Source organism: Odocoileus virginianus, chromosome 8 (assembly GCF_023699985.2).
Source record: "Odocoileus virginianus isolate 20LAN1187 ecotype Illinois chromosome 8, Ovbor_1.2, whole genome shotgun sequence".
Taxonomy (NCBI): Eukaryota; Metazoa; Chordata; class Mammalia; order Artiodactyla; family Cervidae; genus Odocoileus; species Odocoileus virginianus.
In genome coordinates, this window is record NC_069681.1 from 24,554,499 (window position 1) to 24,575,201 (window position 20,703).

The 20,703-nt window shown below is 58.4% G+C and overlaps 1 protein-coding gene across 7 annotated transcripts in view; it reads right to left on the reverse strand.

Moving 5' to 3' along the window:
• Positions 1-20,703, reverse strand: part of ATP11A (ATPase phospholipid transporting 11A) — a 102,216-nt gene that overhangs the window by 61,750 nt on the left and 19,763 nt on the right. The window contains exon 1 of one of the 7 annotated variants that reach the window (XM_070471387.1): positions 15,503-15,686. The exons of the other annotated variants lie outside the window; for them this stretch is intronic. Within the exon in view, the coding sequence (XP_070327488.1) occupies positions 15,503-15,538 (36 nt within the window). The 5' untranslated portion in view covers positions 15,539-15,686. Of the gene's footprint in view, positions 1-15,502; positions 15,687-20,703 lie in introns of those variants that run through there. 7 annotated transcript variants of the gene reach the window in all.

Below are 20,703 nucleotides of genomic sequence, written 5' to 3' on the forward strand. Positions count from 1 at the left end.
CCGTCGGCCACTGCTGCCCAAGCCCTCAGCTCCTACCCCGGACAGAAAGGGCAGGGAGGCCTGAGTCACCGAGCAGATAATTGCTGCCCTGAGCCGGAGGCCAGGGCTCCCATGATCGGGAGCATAGCACAGTGACCCCGTGTCCCCTCGAGCTTGGGGGTGGGGGCAGGTCAGAGGCTGGACGGCCCCGCGCTAGAGGGGCTCTGCTGGTGCTGGCAGGGGCGTTTGTGAAGAAGGGACCAAAAAGGGCACCGAGGCCCGGGTCCCCAGGAGGTGGGGAGCCGCCGGGCAGCCTGGCAGAGTCCCGTCCGGTTCCCACCCTTGCCCCTGCCCAGCGAGGCTCAGTGAGAGGGGGCTCCTCTCCGGATGCGCCCCCTGGAAACCGCCCATTCGTGATGGAAACCCATCCTGGTATGTCGCCAGCTGATCACGAGACGACGCACCGTCAGCAGCCTCTGCAGCGTGATCGTGGCTAGAGAAGCCAGAACAATCGCAGAGAGGAACCGGCCGAGCACTCAGGCAGCGGGAACCAGGGCTCGAGGCGGGTGGGAACCGGCCTTCAAGAGAGATGCTCGAACGTCACGCATGCAACCCCTGTGCTTCAAACAGCATCCGAGACCCTCGCCCGGAGGCCGGCAGGAGGACCGCGGGGTCTCTGCACACTCCTCCCACCAGACTGTCTCCTTCCAAAGACAAACGATGAGCAGAAAGCCAGCAGCCCCCCAGACCCCACACAGAACGTGTTGGGGCCCACGGAGGCTTTCCGCCGCTGGAACCACACACCTTCCACTGCGCGGGAGGCTGACTTCCTACATCCTGAACATAAACCAAGTGAAGGCCCTGCAGGTTGGTTGGGAGTTATGGCAGCACCACCTGATTGGATCATGGCATCCGCAGAAAGCGCCCCTCAGCTGCCTAGGACCTACACGAGGCCCCGAAACCCCAAGGCAAAGGTTCTGTCTGCGGGGAGAGGCCTGCCCCGGAGCCTGGGGCTGAGGCCACCCGCCATGGTCTGCGCGTCAGGACAGTGATCGCCGGGGCCACTAGCAGGACCTGAGACCTGGGCCGAGCGGCAGGGGCAGGAGCCAGAGGGGAGAGGGAGGGGGCTGCTCGGTGGTCTGTGTGCACAGCCTCCCCGAGCCACCCCCGAGACCGGGAGTGGGGTCCCCGGCTCCCGGAGCCGTGCTCCTGACGCCCCCTGCCCCCCACCCTGCCCCCTCCCCAGGGCAGCCCACCGGATGCGCCTCCCCGGGGATCAGGAGGCCCGTCCCCCCGCTCCTGTCCCCCCCCAGGTGGAGGGTCAGGCCTCTGCGTGACCGGCCTCACCCTGCCCCCATCCGCCTCCACTTCCCGACAAGCGCCCAGGTCGAGTGGCCCTCAGCGTCCGTGACTCACTCCCCAAACCTGAAATCAGCCCTAAGTGCGTCTTCCTGTGCGGAAAGCCCACTTGAGAAACGGCGGTGCTTTCTGTCCACTCTGGAGGCCGTTTCTCAACCTCGGCTGTGTCACCGGGAACTCTCAGAGGAGAGGATGTTTAGATAAAGGATGCCTTTCCGGGGCCAGGCCTGCCGAGGAGGCTGGAGGGCTGGAGAGAAGCTTCCAGAACAGGACGCCACAGGGGGATGGAGGTGGGAGCCTTCACCCCGCCTCCCTCAGAGGCCTGAAGGGCGCGTGGAGATCCTCCCGGGGAGGGATCCCCCCGGGGAGGGTGGCTGATACGGCCAGCTGCAGCCGCAGGGTGCCGGATCGCCCTGGGTAACGCGGAGACCGTTCCAGACCCCAGTCAGTCCTCACCTGACAAGCACCCCACTGCCTGCAGCCCCCATCCTGGTTCTTGACAAAGGACTTTCCTAACTCGCTGGGTTTTGCCTTTATAAGCCTCAAATCCTTCTTGACTCTCTCCCACTGTAATCCTTAGTCTGGCTCAAACAGAACTTTTCTATTTCTATTAGAGATTGTTTGTTGACTATTTCCATTGACACAGTGAAAATACAGACAGCCCCCCTCTGAACTGAACACTGATGACACGTTACACGGCCCAGGGGAGGAAGGGGTGTCACACCGCTCCTGGGGTCCCCCTTCAATGCCGAGCCTTGAGCTGGACTCCCTCCAGTAGCTCCGTCAACAAGAGACGGAGACCCCGTCTGGGTCAGCCAGCTGGCGGGAGCGGGAAAGCCAGCCCGCCAGGGCCAGAGCCTCCCTGCCTCCTGCTGCCCCTCCTGGAGGGCTTCCCCCCGTCAGACCCGGGGCCCCTCCTGTCAACAGGCACCTCCCCAAGTCCCCTCATGGAAACGCCAGCAGCACGCGAGCTGATTCCCTCTGACCCGCTGCCCCACGGGATCGCGATGACAGGGACTGAGACGCTCGTCCACAGGGGTGAGCAGACAGAGCCAGCCTCTGAGCCCCGCAAGGCCCGCAGCCACGCGCACGGGGGACCCGCGTACCCGAGACGCTGTCCCCAGGTTTTTCACCAGGAAGCAGACGTCCTCACGCGGGCGTCAGCCTCTCTGGGGTCACCCTGGAAGAGGAGGCGGGGCCACGGGCCGGCACGTTTAGGGGAGCCGACGTGTTCCGAAGCCCACCCCAGGAAGCAGCCCTCCAGCAGGCCACCCAGGCCCCCCCTCCCGCCGGCTGTCGTGGGAGAGCTGACGCGGCCAAGGGGACCGTCCAGAGATGCATCCACGCGGGCTGCGGCAGCTTGACCTCGGGGACTGTGAGCTCCATATCCCTCTTCTCCTTTTCCCCACAGGGCTTCTTTCTCTCACAGGCTCACAGGGGTTGGTTACAGCTGATGGACACGATGATTCAGGCCCACACACCCCCTCCTGCCAGTCACTTCCCTCTCGAGTCTTATCACACGGAGGTTTACACCATGATGCAGGCAGATGTGCCCACCTGCAGATTTTGCCCACAGCAGAGATGCTGTACACTTTGATATTTTTAAAAGATGCTGACTTCCATTCCGAGGTGACAAAAGCTTGCTGGCTGACTGATCAGTCAATCTGAAGACCCCACCACATAACTGGACAGGTGAAGGAACGATAAAGTTCCAGCAGGAGGAAGGGATTTGCCCACAGCAGCAGGTTCAGGGCAAAACCCAGGAGTCTGGTTCCCCATCCGGGTCCCCAGGCAGGGCTGTCAGGACCAGGAGCTGTAAAGATTCCAAGCGGTCACACTTGGACGGATAAATAACTGTGTTGTGCTCACTCAGTCATCTCTGACTCTTTGAGACCCCATGGACTATATAGTCCGGGCCCTCTGTCCACAGGATTTCCCAGGCAAGAACACTGGAGTGGGTTGCCATTTCCGCCTCCAGGAGATCTTCCCGACCGAGGGATAGAACTCACACCGCCTGCACTGGCAGGCGGGTTCTTCCCCACTGGACCACCTGGGAAGCCACGGACAGTTAGGACAGAAGATGAAATTTCCTGAGTGCTAGTCTTCACGATCTTGACTAGATTACACTCCTTCACGACAAGAATCGTATTTACTGTTGGTTTCTACCTTCCATCAGGGTCAGAAACTCAGGGTCGGGCAAGTCCCTGGGGGAAGCAGATGGGCGGTCCTTCCTGGGGTGGCCGCAGGAGGCGGCTATACCACGGGGCCACCAGCCCAGCCAAGGGGTTTCAAGTCTGTGACGGCACAGCCAGAACAAGCCACGCCATCCGGCCTGGGGGCCGCCCTGACGATGTCTGCCCAGCGTGGTGGATGCAGGCATCATCCCAGCTCCAGAACCCACGAAAGACTTGTGGGGGATTCTCCGCTGGCCCGGGAACAGCCACGGCCAGGGAACTGAGATCCTGCAAGCCTCGTGGCACAGCCAAAAGATAAAAAAATAAAAATAAAAAGCGCCATGGATTCGACACACACAACACTCACCGCAGAGTAACGAGCGCTCGCCCTCTCTCGGCCACAGCACTTCAGACCTCAGCTTGGTTTCGTCCACTTCCTATCAAAGCAGCGAATGCCACGTACAACTATGGCGCCCTGGTGACTGTCTACACAGACGCGGTTCGGGGCCTGGCGTCCGGGTCTGAGAGGCAGGACGAGTCCGCCCAGCTGTGAACATGTCCTCAGCGTCTGCATGAATTTGGGGGGCGCGAGGGGGGGCTAGGCAAGTGTGTTTAAGTTGAGATAGAATCTCTAAAAAATCGAAACGATGGTGGAAAACAGCCCTGACACCACCTGTTTGGGTTTCTGTCTGAAAAGCCTTTTCTAGTTACACCACCAAGAGTTGTAGCAGCGCCAAGCCATCCAGCCGGGCAGCGAGCGGCTCTGAGCCCGCTGGCGGGCTGGCACCGGGAACCTCGACCGCGGGAAGCTGGGGCGTGCACGGGCCCGACGGCGCTCTCGTGAGCTCCAGATGACGAGAGAAAAATAGGGCCGATTACTTCTGTCCCCACCTCTGGACCGAGCGTGAGCAGAGGCTAGGAGATGGGAGGCTAGGGCCACCCCTTCTGGCAACACCGGAGTCCATCCTGTTTCTCTTCCCCTGAACCCCGAGCAGTGCCTGCCCCGGGGCATGCGGGCACAAGGCTGGCCGTCCCTCCCGCCCGCTGACGAGGACAGGAATTAGTGCCGAGGGTGGAGCAACAAGGTTGTGTCTTCCGCGGGCTGCAACTATTTTTTAAAGGGAAAAGCAACACATGATAAATGCATAAGTTCTTCAGCTCAGATCTGTCACTCAGTTCAGTCGCTCAGTCGTGTCCGACTCTTTGCAACCACATGAACCGCAGCACGCCAGGCCTCCCTGTCCATCACCAGCTCCCGGAGTTTATTCAGACTCACGTCCATCCAGCCAACTCGCCCTCTGTCGTCCCCTTCTCCTCCCACCTTCAATCTTTCCCAGCATGAGGGTCTTTTCAAATGAGTCAGCTCTTCGCATGAGGTGGCCAAAGTGCTGGAGTTTCAGCTTCAGCATCAGTCCCTCCAATGAACACCCAGGACTGATCTCCTTTAGGATGGACTGGTTGGATCTCCTTGCAGTCCAAGGGACTCTCAAGAGTCTTCTCCAACACCACAGTTCAAAAGCATCAATTCTTCGGCACTCAGCTTTCTTTATAGTCCAACTCTCACATCCATACATGACCACTGGAAAAACCATAGCCTTGACTAGACGGACTTTTGTAAGCAAAGTAATGTCTCTGCTTTTTAATATGCTATCTAGGATGGTTATAACTTTTCTTCCAAGGAGTAAGCGTCTTTTAATCTCATGGCTGCAATCACCACCTGCAGTGATTTTGGAGCCCCAAGAAAATAAAGTCTCTCACTGTTTCCATTGTTTCCTCATCTATTTGCCATGAAGTGATGAGACCAGATGCCATGATCTTTGTTTTTTGAATGTTGAGCTTTAAGCCAGTTGACTTCTTACCAATCAGTCACTATGGTCTTCGAAGAGAATGATTACACAAGCCCCGCCCCCTCCACCGCTATTTTTCCCCAACTGACATGTTGTTATTTGAGTAAGAATAGGCAATTTAAGCAATGATGCCATTCTTTCTGCTAGGCAAAACTGGAACAAAATGAAGTCTATGAAGAAAACATGTTTTGCTTTCTTTTGTTTAAAGCTTCTAAGACAGGTTCCAAAGCTCTCTGGATAATCTTGGAAGCGCCTTTGACACGGCAAACACAAGATAAAGATCGCCTATCTCTGTCTTTCCCATCAAAATGAAAGTACATCTGCTGAGCCGAGTATGATGGGGAAATTTTATTGGTGGGTGAGTTCAATGAACTGTTATGATAACTGAGGGGCCAGAGTCAAGGCCAGCCTGAGTCACAGGAATCAGGTATCCTGGGGCTCGTGGGGGTCGGGGGGTGGGGAACCAGTGTCCGGATGGCCCCCCGGGAGCCCCGGTCAGGATGAACATGCCCTGCCCAGCACATGGCGAGTGGGTGGGCCTCAGGGAGGGGGACTGGGGTCCCGACGTCCCCATGGCAGCCCCGGCCAGGATGAGCACGTCCTGCCCAGCACACGGCAAGCGGGTGGGCCTCGGGGAGGGGGACGGGGGTCCCGCCTGCTCCACCTGGGGGCTTTCGGCCGTTTTCTGAGTCAATCGATTTCTTGCGAGGCCCTGAAAACGAGCTGATGTTTGGAAATACCAAATCCAAATGTGAAATGACAGAGAAGTCAGCCTTGATCTGGCTAAAGCGTCCAAGCTTCACAGTTTCTGGGAAGGAAGCTGGGAAAGTGACAGGAACACTCTGAAAGCCAGGTGGGACAAACACCTTTCCTTCAGAAGGGCTGCGGGAAACGATCAGGCGTTTTCACCTCGCTGACTCTGAAACGAAGGGGTTTCCTGCGCTCAGGACGGTGGCCGGGAGGCCAGGACACACACTGCCTCGTGTCCGACGACCAGACTCAGATGTCCACCCCCACCAGGCTCTGCGGGGTCCTGGGCGCCCCAAACCCCACATCTTGTAGAGCACGTCTGTGACGCTCACTGTGATTTCCGTAGTGGCTTTTTATTTTTTGCCTGAATACACGATATGACCTCCAGCTCGGCATCTCATATACAGTAGGTGCTCTCACAGTTGTGGAATAAATCTCAGTGAAGTCTGATATTTAAAGCACGATCATCTTATAATGTATAGTGACTTTTGGTAAGTTACTAGATGGAAGAGCTAATAAACAATTAATATGTGTTCATTCCCACTTTCCCCCCAAAAGTTGCTGATTCTTATCCCTGGCCCGTGTCCTACACGGGCTTGAATATCCCCGTCGTCCCACCACTGGACCCAGGGCTGGGCCGCAGTCCTGTGGACGGCCTGGGATGATCACACCCTCCCCTGTTCAGGGACAGAGCCCTCTGGACGAGCCTCTCATAGAACTCAGCAGGCGGCAAGAGTCGATTCTGGGGTGTCCTGTGTGCACCCCCAGGGAGCAGCTAGGGGCAGCAGCCGTGAGGACCCAGCCGGCACAGGCGCCGGGCTGAGCTGGAAAGGATGCCCCTCGAGAGGCTCACGGGCTCAGGACCCCTGGCCCCGAAATGGAGGCGATGACCAGGGCTGTTTTCAGACTCAGCAGCGATAGCAGAGATGGCAGGGCACAGGCTGCTGACCACAGACCACTGACACAAGCGCCTACAAGGGCGAGTGGCTCACCCCTCGGAGGAGGGACGAGCAGGACCCCGTGAGCGACCTCCCTGTGACCCCGGCGGGCAAGTCCTGGGCTGCTGAGAGCCACACAGGCCAGAGCCGCGGCCCCAGCAGACCCCAGAGCCCGCTCGTGCCGCCCCCGGGGACCTTCTCACCTTCGGGAGCGCAGCGATGCCAGCCTGACCCAACTCGTCCCGTGGACAGCCACACAGACCCCGCTCGCAGCCCTGCACAGAGCGCGGGCAGCGTGTCCGCCGACCACAGCGTGCCGCAGGCTCAGGCCACGGCCACAGGACTGGGTCGGCCCCGCCTCCTGTTTTATGTGTTAAGTTGTATTGAATCTATATTTTGGGTTTGGCTCTCTGGGATAAGTATGACGTAATGTCAAGACAGAATTAAGTATTATCATAATAAAATGAAGTCAGGATTAGGGTTCTCAGAGAAGTTTCTCAGCTCTAACCATGCTTCCCGGTTGGGAAATCACCCAGGATGTAGGTACTGATGACCACCAACTTCTGCGATGCACAGTACTGGCCACCTGGATGGGAGGGGCCGTGCTTTTTTGGGGTCTGTACATTCTTAATCCCTTGCACTTAAAAAAGGCACAGTAGCCAGAAGAGCAGAGAGGAGGGCGCCCAGCAGGCATTGGCAGAGGGAACAAACACGGCCAGGCTAGCGCTTTAACTCCACTGGACGACCACCCGAGGGGGAAACGCGGACTCTGGGAGAGTTTCGGGGTCTCACGAGCTACAGGCGGGACATGCACAGGTGTGAATCACACCAATGCTGCCCTCTCGGTCACATGCATTGTCACACCTGAACCTTATGACAAGCGGAAAAACGCCGTCCCCTCGCTGACAAGGATCCCGAGAAACAGCCCAGGAAGATACCCCCACGCCTCTGTCACCATGAACCGACCACAGCAAGGGAGGTCCTGGGCCCCTGCCCACACCTGCCATGGGCTGTGTCTGCTGTGGGGTCACAGGGGCCACACACGTGGACATGATGCCCGTTCAGCAGCCCACCCTGACAAACACAGACCGAGACCTAGAGCTGCCGCCAGAAACTACGTCCCAGCCTCTCAGCAGTCCCAAGGGGAGGCGCCTCACTCTCCCACGGCAGACAGGAGCTCTGAGGGGAGGCACCTCGTCCTAGGGGAGACGGGAGCTCCGAGGGGAGGCACCTCGTTCTAGAGCAGATGGGAGCCTGAGGCCAGATGCATGGGGAACCCCCCCACAGGCCACTCGGGAGCTGCCCACCCATCAGGGCCAGCAGGGCCTGCAGGACATGGAGGAAGGGAGAAAACCGGTCCCTCACGGTGAAGGTGAGACTGGCCCAAGCCGGGGCCTAGGCTGAAAGGTCTGATGCCAGGCCGCGCAGAAGAAGCCGAAATTCAGCCCCCCTTGACCTGGAAAGCAGGGGTTGTTGGACCGTGGCCCGCAGGTTTGGTACAGGTTTTATATCTTCAAACAGCTGAAAAAATCAAAAGAAGACTAACCACTCCTGACACGTGACAATTACAGAAAAGTGGAACATTGCCGTCGATAGCGAGGTCTCACTCTTGTCTGTCATGGGCTGTCACGGCTGTGTCCACACCGCAGGACAGATCGGAGCGGACAGGCCACGTGGCCTTGGAGCCTGAAACATTTACCGTCACGGCCATCACAGAGGGCTGGCAGCGGGCCGCCAGGACAGAAGTGACTAGGAAGCCGGGGGCTTGATCAGCGCTTCTTGAAGCCAAAATGATTAGGCCCAGTCCATCTGGGTCCCCCAGGCCCACCTATCTTGGTGAACTGGTGCCTCCCTGCCCACCCCCCCACAAAGCTGGAGATTCACACGAGGTCCCGGCGGAGAACAGCATTGCTCGGGCAAGGCGGGTGAGAACAGGCACCGTCATGACCCCAGGTGAGGATGCAGAACAGTGAACAAAAGGGGCAACTGCTGCTGCCTCAGGGGCCCCGCCTCTAAAAGTCCAACCCAGGGACATCTGAGGAAAAACACCACTGACTTCCAGGGCTGGTGACCGTGGCTGGGAACGTCTGTAATCGCAGTCCACAGATGGGCTGGCTGAATCACAAGGGAGTGTCGTCCAGCTGCGTCCACAGAAAGTGCGGACATGGAGTGACCCCCAGACGCACTGAGAGAAAAGCTATGACAGAGTCTCCCCCGGTGAGAACCGCTCTGTGGAACATACAAAATTCCGAGAACTCTGAGACGATGAACTGCACTGTCCCCAAGTTCACACAACCATATAATCCCGGGCCTCCACTTTCTTCCCGAAATGTTCAGCCACACTGATAAACCAGCCGTTTTCCTAACACATCTTTGCCTCTGAATCCACACAGGACTTGTGGACACTTCTGTTCGCCGATCATGGGTCCCTTTGTCTCGACACTGATAACCTAGCTTCCCGAGTGTCATTTGCTCCTGACACTCGATACTATTCAGGTGCTTCCGACAGCGAGAGTCTGCGGCTGCAGGCACGGTCCTGACTTCTGGACCAGCTCATCCTCACTGCCTTTCTCCAAACAACGGTCTACAAAGTAAGGTGATTCGGAAGATAAAACACGGATGGTGTCCAAGCACCGGTTTTGGCAGACTCTTATTCTCAGATGACTGAGGCCCAGGACAGATTCCCCACGACTGCCGTCTGAAGTCACCTGGTCCTGTTCTGATCCTTCTGGTCAGGAGACTCTGGGGAGCCTCCCGGGCTTTCACGTGTGTGCAAGCCGGGCGTGTGGACCACCTGCTGCGCCGTCTCTTCACAGCCTGTGAAGTCACTTCCTCTGTGTCTGACTCTGAGGCCCTTCGGAGGGTTGACCCTGTGACCCCACTGTAGCCAGCCAGGCTCCTCGGTCCACGGGATTCTCCAGGCAAGAACACTGGAGTGGGTTGCCATGCCCTCCTCCAGGGGATCTTCCCCACCCAAGGACTGAACCCACGTCTCTTATGTCTCCCGCATTGACAGGCAGGATCTTTACCTCTGAGCCACCTGGGAAGCCGCAGCAGGGGTAAATAACTCTGTTTCTCCGTCTCCCATTCACTCCGGAGGACTTGCCCACAGGTAGCCCCTCGCCACCGGCCGAGAGAGCCAGGAGGAGCCCCCCACCCCGCCCAGCGTTCCTGGAAACCCTGGCGTGGGCTGGCGCACCCACGCCTCCTCTGCGGCTGTGTCAGGACGGTGGCTGTCTGCGACGCAAAGTCAACGGTTGGCATCCACACTCTTCCGGCTGTCACACTACATCACAAGTTCTGTCTGGCAGAAAAGTAGGATGTGTGCCTGCCGCTTAGAAGGCAACTAAGGGTATGATCAGAGCATCTCCAAGCAAACATCCTCGTGAATCTCCTCACGTAGAAACACAGGCAGTCAGCAGGGACCAGCCACGCTCTGGGTGGGAGCTCGGCCCCCGACACACGGGGGCTCTGCCCCAAGTCCGCACACGCCCAGCTCTGCACATAACACGATGTGGCCACCAGGCTCTGGGCTGCTGACCCAGGCTGGGATGTTGCTGCTGCTGTAGTGACCCAGGGCTGAGCTCAAAGATGCCCTCCACCTGCCAGCTCCCTGTCATCACGGGCCCCCCATCCTCCCGCCTCGCCTGTCTGTGGCCGCCGCCCCCCACCCGACAAAGCTGCTGCTGCTTTTACGTATCACCTGCCAGACTCACCGGAACGGGACCCCGCTGACCAGCACATGCGTATCACCTGCCGGACTCACCGGAACGGGACCCCGCTGACCAGCACATGCGTATCACCTGCCGGACTCACCGGAACGGGACCCCGCTGACCAGCACATGCGTATCACCTGCCGGACTCACCGGAACGGGACCCCGCTGACCAGCACATGCGTATCACCTGCCGGACTCACCGGAACGGGACCCCGCTGACCAGCACATGCGTATCACCTGCCGGACTCACCGGAACGGGACCCCGCTGACCAGCACATGCGTATCACCTGCCGGACTCACCGGAACGGGACCCCGCTGACCAGCACATGCGTATCACCTGCCGGACTCACCGGAACGGGACCCCGCTGACCAGCACATGCGTATCACCTGCCGGACTCACCGGAACGGGACCCCGCTGACCAGCACATGCGTATCACCTGCCGGACTCACCGGAACGGGACCCCGCTGACCAGCACATGCGTATCACCTGCCGGACTCACCGGAACGGGACCCCGCTGACCAGCACATGCGTATCACCTGCCGGACTCACCGGAACGGGACCCCGCTGACCAGCACATGCGTATCACCTGCCGGACTCACCGGAACGGGATCCCGCTGACCAGCACATGCAGGGCAGGGCAGGCCCTTGAGCAACACCCGGGCAATGGATGAAACCGAACGGGGAAGCAAGACTCACCCGAAGCACACCCAGCGCCTGCATGGCTGGGCTCTGGTTCACAGGGAACCCTCTCCAGACCCACCCCGGCCACGCCCTGAGGCCAGGGTGCAGGGCCTGGGCCCTTTCACAGGATCGGGAGGGACCCGCAGGAGCGGTGCAGCTATACATGACCTGTATACATTACACATGCTCTTTGCACGCCTGATACATTTCATAAAAAAAAAAACCACTTATAATCCCATCTTTCCAAAATGCTAAAAAATAAAAGTGTCCGTTTTTTAGGAGAATGTGGCCAGAAATAGGAGGCTGGGGCCAGGCTGACAGATTCCAACTGGCTCTCAAGTCTGACCCTGCTGGGATGAAGGTCAAGGCCGAGAGCGGGGCCGGCTGCACAAAGAGCTCGCCCCAGGATTGGGGACGCGGGGGTCACCTGGCCACATACGCCCACCCAGAGCCTCGCGCCAGCGCTCCCACTCTGCACACTCTGTGAGCTGGGAAAGGAGGGGCAAGGCGCGCAAAAGGGGCAGAGAGGTAGCTGAATTAACAAATCTGAGCTGTTACAAAGACTCCAGCATGATCTTACAGCCCTGTGGCAATCAGAGCTGACCACAGACTGAAATTTTAATGGTGTAAATACTGAAGATGTGGACCCACAGGCAGCATTTTCCGCCTGGTACAATTAGGGTTTTAAAATACTGTGTGCATTATATTTTAATGTACCCAGCTGGCTAGGCTGACAACACAACTGCTCATTCAGATTAACAGAAAAATTAACATAAATCCCCATAATTTTAAAGGTGCATTCGTGCTTAGAATTACTTCAGAATAAAAACATCTACTGCATGATCATCAAAATTAAAAGGTAATAAAGGCCTGCCCTGGCCTGTGTGATGGCTTCTAGCTTCTGCCCATAAATGTTTTATGAAGTCATTCCTTCCTTTCGGTTTCCTCTTATCCTTTCTTTTTGCACATAGTCCTACTTTTTTTTTTTTGGAAAAAGCTACAAAGACTCTGTGAAATGTGCACATAATGCACTCTCTAAGAAAAGCATAATTTCTTTGAAACACTGCCAAAATAACTATTTTGCTTTTGCAGTATCTTGGCACCATCACCCGCTTGCTGAGCAGAGTGAATGCTCGCCAGTCAGAGCTCTGTGGTCCAGCAGGCGGCCTGGGTGTCGGTCAGGGCCCATCACCTCACTGTCCACTCCCTTCCATCCCCCATCAGGATGGGGGTCAGGGCCCATCACCCTCACTCTCCACTCCCTCCCATCCCCCATCAGGACGGGGGTCAGGGCCCATCACCCTCACTGTCCACTCCCTCCCATCCCCCACCAGGATGGGGGTCAGGGCCCATCACCCTCACTGTCCACTCCCTCCCATCCCCCATCAGGATGGGGGTCAGGGCCCGTCACCCTCACTCTCCACTCCCTCCCATCCCCCATCAGGATGGGGGTCAGGGCCCATCACCTCACTGTCCACTCCCTCCCATCCCCCATCAGGACGGGGGTCAGGGCCCGTCACCCTCACTGTCCACTCCCTCCCATCCCCCATCAGGACGGGGGTCAGGGCCCATCACCCTCACTGTCCACTCCCTCCCATCCCCCACCAGGATGGGGGTCAGGGCCCATCACCCTCACTCTCCACTCCCTCCCATCCCCCACCAGGACGGGGGTCAGGGCCCATCACCCTCACTCTCCACTCCCTCCCATCCCCCATCAGGACGGGGGTCAGGGCCCATCACCCTCTCTATCCTCTCCCTCCCATCCCCCACCAGGACAGGGGTCAGGGCCCATCACCTCACTGTCCACTCCCTCCCATCCCCCATCAGGACGGGGGTCAGGGTTCTCCTTTTATCCCCGACAGGCCTCCCTCAGGAATCCATTTATGCTGAAGCTTTAAACAGCACCCGAGGTGAACTGCCCCCCATCCACACCCTCATCCTCACTCCCCACCCCCATCAACACACAGTGGGGACTGGCTTCCTCTGCCAGCTGTTCGGAGAGCTTCCGGCGCCTCTGCCACCCTCCAGGACACACAGCGGTCTCACGACACAGAACCAGAATCCCCAACCTGTTACTTATGGATTGGATTTACATCTGATTCCTGGGCTGAACCACTAAGTGTGCATGAGCGTGCGCACACTCACACACACACACACACACACACCCTGGTTCCAAACCCTGGCAGCACATCAGTACTACTTAGGAAGCTTGGAAAAAACAATACTGATAGAGCTCAACAACACAATAATAAATAACCAATCCAAGGAAATGGGCAAAGGAGCTGAATGTACACTTCTACCAAGAACATATCCCAATGGTCAGTAAGACAGGAAAGATGCTCAGCATCTCTAATCTCTAGAGAAACGACGTCAGGACACGAAGAGACACTACCCACCAGGGGTGTGTGTGTGTGTGTGTGTGTGTGTGTGTGTGTGTGTGTGTGTGTGTGTGTGTGTGTGTGTGTGTGTGTGTGTGTGTGTGAGAGAGAGAGAGAGCTGCTCAGTTGGGTCAGACTCTTTGCCACCCCATGGACTGCAGCCCGCCAGGCTCCTCTGCCAGTGGCATTCTCCAGGCAAGAACACTGGAGTGGGTAGCCGTTCCCTTCTCCAGGGGATTTTCCCCACCCAGCGATCGATTCCGGGTCTCCTGGTTGCAAGCAGATTCTTTGCCATTTGAGCCACCGGGGAAGCCCACCCATCAGGGTGGCCGCCATCAAAACAAACCAGTACTGATGACTTTCCCCTCCCAGCTGAGCACGTGGGCCCTGGGGACTGTCCGGGGCAGGACTGGACCCGGTGTCTGGGGGCCCGCATGTTCCAACGTGGGGTCACAGGACTGTGTCGCGCAGTAAAGAAAAGGGTAACAGGAGTGAGCCAAAGCCAGCGCTGTGGAAAAGCCTGTTTTTGTTTTATTTCTTTAGCTAAGGAAGGAAACAGGAAGCTGCAGACGGCAGGGAGCCTGTCCACCGTGTCCACAGGCAGGGTGCCGCACCCCAAGGGGCAGCAGGCGGACCAGGTGGGCGGGGCGCTGGAGGGGCGCACGCGGCGGGGGACTCGGCACCGCCCACATCACTGCAGCCCGCGGGACACCCGCTCTGACGGACAGGCGGCCTGCCGGCGAGGTCAGGACCAGGCAGCAGCGGCCCCCACCTCTGCCCAGCACGGCCTCGGCCTTACCTCCCAGCAACGATCAAAGCTCGACTCCCATCACCTGGTAATCCACGGAGCACGGTGGACACGAAGGAAGGGAGAACCGTGGGGGTCAGGAGAGACCCTCCGTCCCGCCCACACCCTGCCGCCTGGTTCCCTCTGCTTCTTTCCAACCTGATAAACCACCAGAGGTAGAGTTCATCACGCTCCGTCCACTTGGTTTGAAATACTGCAATTTAGGATGACCTCTTCAGACACAATTTCCTCATTTTTAAGAGTTTTCACTTGGGCTCCACCTGGGGCCACAACTCTGAAAATCACCCTAAAGTGACTCGGTTCCTTTAAAGCTAGAAGCACGTTTGGGGAAGAACAGGGTGGCCCGTGTGTCCTGTGGTCAGCTTGCAGGATTTATATTAAAGTGGTTCCCACAGTCACACCTGGAACGCCAACTGAGCACACGAGGGACCCACTGCATTGCTGCTGAGTGCCAGGATGACCACAGGGCAGGCAGGGCAGGCGCCTGCAGACACACGTTCCCGGCAAGAGCCAGGAGAGGCGACTGCGGTCCGGTGAGCGTCGGAGCAGAGGCCCCTGGGCGGGGCGGGTGTGGGGTGGGCTGGGGGCAGGGGTGTGAGGGTGCTCGGAGGCACCACCTGTAACTTATTAACCACAGTGCAGCTCTAGCACTTTCATACACGTGTCTCAGGGTCACCAAATGGGGAGAGCCCGAGAGGGACCTACCAGCAAACTCAGAAATAGTCCCTGGAATCACTCAAGAAAAGCGCGATCAGTCAACACAGAAAAAACACTCAAATCACACCTGCTAGACCACCCTGGTCAGGTTAAAAACAGCAACATTTCTGGTTCTTTTACAAACTTTGTTGCCAAACAGGAAGGCATTTCTTACCTGAAAGAGGCAGGTGGCAAAATTCCACCCCCTCATTGGAGGCTGGGTTCAGTCTGACTCATTAGGAGTAGTATCAATATCATGACTAAAACGGCCACTTTTCACACCAGCACAAGATGGTTTTTAAAGGTGAAGACTGGCTTTCCCTACAACCTGCACCGCTGGCTCAGTCCTAACTGACTCCAGCACGTGTCCCTACGTCTGACTGCAAGTTTCCTGGTCATCAAAGTCTCGCTGTCAGAAACCTTAAAAACGACGACCGCAGGTTCTCTAATTTGAGCCTTGTGCAGAAGGGTCACAGGAAGACTGCCGGCCACGCCGAGGGAACCAGACCCGTGCAACTCTCAGTGGGATCAGCTGTTACTCAGAGAACAGCTCAGCCTGAGCATTTCGGGAGCGTCAGCAAAATCACAACTGAAGCTGCTCAGCCTCCTCGGGTCCTTGTATCGTTCATTCTCCCAGAATGAACAGCTTGCTTTGCCTGATAAACATGCAGAGCGTCTTACCAGACTCAGATGGACATTTCCACTCTTTCGTTTAACTGCAAGAAAACAGAGCTAATGCGGCGGCTGTCTGCTGACATTTTCCTTCTCAAATGTCCTGCTTTTCGTTGCCTGTAATGGCAAACGCTGCTCCAAACCCTTCCTGGAGGAGGGCCAGAGGGCATCGCGGGTCTCCTCCCTCGGGGGCTCGCGGCAGTCCACTGCACCCTGGGGCCTGAGGGACGCTGACAGCAACCTGCAGCTGCCAGAGCCGGCGGCCCGCCGACGCCGGGGCGACGCTCCCACAGCAGCGGGGCAGCGGGCGCCAGCAGCCCGAGACAGGGGAGTTTTTGTTTTGTCAAGAAAAACAAAGCTTCACCGACAAACAGACTGCTGTCGCCCTCCACTCTGAAATCTACACAGTTATGGGAGGGGGACAACCCTGAGGGGAGGTGCTGGACTGGGTCACGCTGGTGGCTAATGCCGTCGCGTTAGTAAATTTACTTTCAGGGCAATACAGGCACCCAACGGCCTGAAGGTGGACCCACCATCGATGGCTGAGGCTCCCAGCTTGAAAACCTGATTTCTGCCCAGGTTTTCGTCTGCAGGTTAAAAACAAAGACAAGAAGTTCTACTTTCATCTTCAACTTTCATTACAAATTCCTCGAAGACAAACCTATTTCAGTCCAGTCTGGACGTACATAATATAGTGCTCAGATCTTATAAAGTCTGCTGTGCATGCACAGGCAACACATTAGTTTAATTTGTTAGTTTTTCTGGCTGCACCACACAGCGTTTGGGATCGTGGATCCCTAACCAGGGACGGAACCCGCGCCCCTGCGGTGAAAGCGAGGCGTCTTCACTCCCCCGGCACAGGGAGGCCGTCAGACTCCGCGTGTTTCAGGAGGAAGCGGGGACGCGTCTGCAGCTCTGCTGGTCTCACTGATAACGGGCACTCGCGTGTCCATCGCCTCAGCACCTGCCTCCAGAATCAAACAGAAACGCTAATCAGGCTAAGGCAGATGAGCCCATAAAACAGGCGTGCCAGTGCTGGGTTTTCTCTCGTTTAAACACCGAGGGCAGAAGAGGCTGAGACACAGAACAATGCGGGAGGGGTGGGGCTGTGAGGGGCTCAGCGCCGGGACTCAGGGAGACTCAGCGCAGCACGTGGCTTTTTTAGACGTTTTGTTTTGTTCTTATTTTACGCAAAGTGTTTGTGCTGTTTGAGCGATAAGTCCGAATTTGTTCTAACTTAAAGATGTTCAAGTTGGCATTCCTCCAAATAAAGCCTGTGCGCCAGCAGACGGGTCAGACGGCCTGGGGGTCCTAACAGGCACCCCCCGACCCCACTCACCTGCAGAAGCCTGGGGAGGGCGCCGTTACACACAGCACAGACGCACCCCAGCCAACAGGCTAGGACGGGAAGGGCAGACCCACCCTCCCGATGGCGGCAGGCTCCGCTGCAGCAGGAATATCCCCTCGGTGCCTGTGATGGGCGACGCGGCGTACCCCGGGACCACCCCGTCCCCCGCCCTCTCTGGCTGGTGTGGTGTGGGGGCCCCAGCCACCTTCTCCCTGGGAGCCCACCTCTATAACCCTCTCTGCAGCCCCCACCCCACACTGGCAGAGGGCACCTGTGTCTTTTCTGCGTCCACCCTCCACATCCCCGCCCGCTACTTTATCACAGAGACACAGTGATGTGTGAGGGGCCGACTCCCACCTTCCTTGAGGATGAGTGCATGGATGTCGCCCTTCAATCACGGGACCGGCGTGGAGCCTGCTGAGGCTGTCCCTGCTCCAAGGATGCTCACTGACATCGGGAGAGACCTGCCACCTGGACACCCCCATCTACGCCTCTCCCCCCAACCTGGGGCTCCGGGAGGCGTCCAGGACCCTGCACGTGAAGACCACAGAACTCGCTGCTGACCACCCTGATGCAGGGAAAGATTGAAGGTTGGGAGGAGAAGGGGACGACAGAGGATGAGCTGGTTGGATGGCATCACTGACTCAATGGACCTGGGTTTGAGTAATCTCCGGGAGTTGGTGATGGACAGGGAGGCCTGGCGGGCTGCAGTCCGTGGGGTCGCAGAGTTGGACACAACCAAGTAAACCACACCACCACCACCTACAACACTGAGCTATTTCAGAGAATTCATAGTCAGCATGCAAGAGTTTTAAAGATGTCAATTAAATGAAACTTTACAATGTTCCCAAAGTTTTCAGTAAGATTTCCCAACCTCAGGCCTCCACATAAACCCCAAAGGCTGGGGCTTGGAGAACTTGCCAGCTGGTGTCGGGTGAGCAGGCGGAGATGCAGACACCAGTGGTTTGGACCCCACACCCGCCCCTCGCACTCCTCGCTCTGCCTGCCTCTTCCACCCGGCTCTTCCTGATGCAACCTCGTTCCCTTACTGAGCTCACGGATCACCTCTCCATCCGGAACATTCTTCCATCTCATGCCCTCTGACCTCAGTTCTGTGCTCACAAATGCCCATCCACAGGGTCGGGTGGCTGAGATGGCTGCCACTGATAACACTGCTAATGGACAAACACCGCCATCACAGACCATCACCTGAACAGTCAGGCTGTCTCTCCAGGGTGAGACGAGTAAACAGGCCCCCAGGCCAGGACCACCTGACCCAAGAATCCTAAACCAGGGACATCCTGACCCCCAGAACTGAGATTAAGCAATGTTTCTGCTTTCTAGATGATGGCTTATCCCAGTCTCCCTGTTCTTCCCCTAAAAGAACCCCACCTCCGCGCCCAAGAGTGGATCTGAGGCTTTTCCCCCAGCCCGGCACCTGTAGAAAACGCGGACTTGGCTGTAGACACCTGCTCCCTGAGTCCGGGCGACTGTGCGGCAGGCTCACAGCGCTTGCTCGGCCACACTGAGTTGTGCACTTTTATGACAAAGGGTTCTGAGCCCCGAGAGCGCTCCAGCAATCTAACTGAAGCCAAGGAGGGGGCGTGGGGGCCTCTGGCTGTAGCCGAAGGGTCAGGAGGCCTGGACGCGTGCTCGCAGCTGGAGCAGAGGGTGTTCTCCCGGGACCTGACTCCGTGGGCAGAGTCAGGACCAGGCTGCATTCTGGAATGCCCTGCGGGGCCGGAGAACAGGCTGACTGAGTGAGGGAGCCCACCTCACCCCCACGAACTGGGCCCAGACCTAATTCCTGTGTCTGAGCTCCTTCACCAGCGCCTCCCTGCGTCCTAACTTCATGCCGAGGAGAAAACTGCCCGCACCTCGTGTCTGAGGTCCTGAAACAGGCTGAGTGCGGACTCCCGAGGGTAGAAGCGGGGTGGAGGCCAAGCTCTCCACCAGGAGCGGTTCGGCCAGCCGGCAGGGAAGGGCCCTGACCGACCACAGGCGGCTGACCAGATGCCCGCCTGGACGCCACGCGGGGGCAGGAGCAGCAGGTGTGGCAGGAGAAGGACAGAGGGACGCGGGCGGGCGGAAGCCAGAGGGGAGGCGGGGAGAGGAGGGCGGAGGGTTCTGGAAACAAACCCTCGGAGGCGGATTCCGGCGGGCTCCTCTGTCCAGGCTCATGCGCTTCAGAAGCCCCTGGAATTTCCTGGGCGGGGAGTGTCCTCTCACTCAGCCTCACCTCCTGAGGGGACTCAGGTGGGCCTTGACGGCGGGGCTGGCCACACCGAGGACGAGGCTGGAGTCCCCACCGCAGTGCCGGCCTCGGGGAGGCTGGGGTGGGTGCTGGGCTCACTGAGACCCCAGGGGGCAGCCCAGGCAGCTTCCCGGCACCTCAGGGCAGGGAGGGACCCCTGGGGACCGGGCAGAAAGCCTGAGCCCCTCCCAGCCCTCCAGATGCGGCTCCCACGGCCTGGGGGGAGCTGCATCTTTCACAAAAACTGCACCTGTGCAGGCTGCACTTCCACAGGGAGTCTGGGAGGCTCTCGGGCTTCCCCGGCGGCTCAGCTGGTAAGGAACCCACCTGCAGTGCGGGAGACCTGCGTTCATTCCCTGGGTTGGGAAGATCCCCTGGAGAAAGGAACGGCTACCCACTCCAGTATTCTGGCCTGGAGAATTCCACGGACTGTAAAGCCCATGGGGTCGCAAAGAGTGGGGCACGACCGAGCGACTTTCTAACACACAGGTGAACGCTGGAACCTGCGGGTGCTGAGGACGGCACCCACAGCAGCTGTCCCGGGCCTGAGCCCTGACCCGCGGGGGTCTGCACTGACCCTGGGTCAGGACCCCGCTGCGGTCGGGGAACCGGCTCAGAACTCGCTCCCCAGCTGTGGCACCAGATGTGTGACTGGGGGTGCAGCCAGTCTCTGCCCCTCCTCCTCACTTGAAAACTGGGGTCATACCTCGGCCACGACACACTTTTCGTCCTAAGTGGCACCTGAAACCTGGCGTCCTGGGCGTCAGAGGCCTGGCGTCCTGCAGGCTCAGGACGCTGCGGTCTGGGGTGGGGGGCAGGTCACAGCTGTCCGCCGCCATCCCTTACCTCCCTGACTGTTCCCTGCACTCCAGACTGCGGGTCACATAGCCCAGGACCACTGAACCGAACTGAATCAGACCTGCCCCGGAAGGCCAGCCCGCAGCTCCTCTCGGGGAGGGGCCGCCTCTCCCGGGGCGCTCGGGACACAGACTCCTTCCTTTTCTCACACGGGCCTAACACTGGGCAACAACCTCTGGGGAGGGTCTGGAGACAGGGGACCCTGAGAGTGTGCCTGGCCACAGCTAACCGGCTTCCCTGAGGC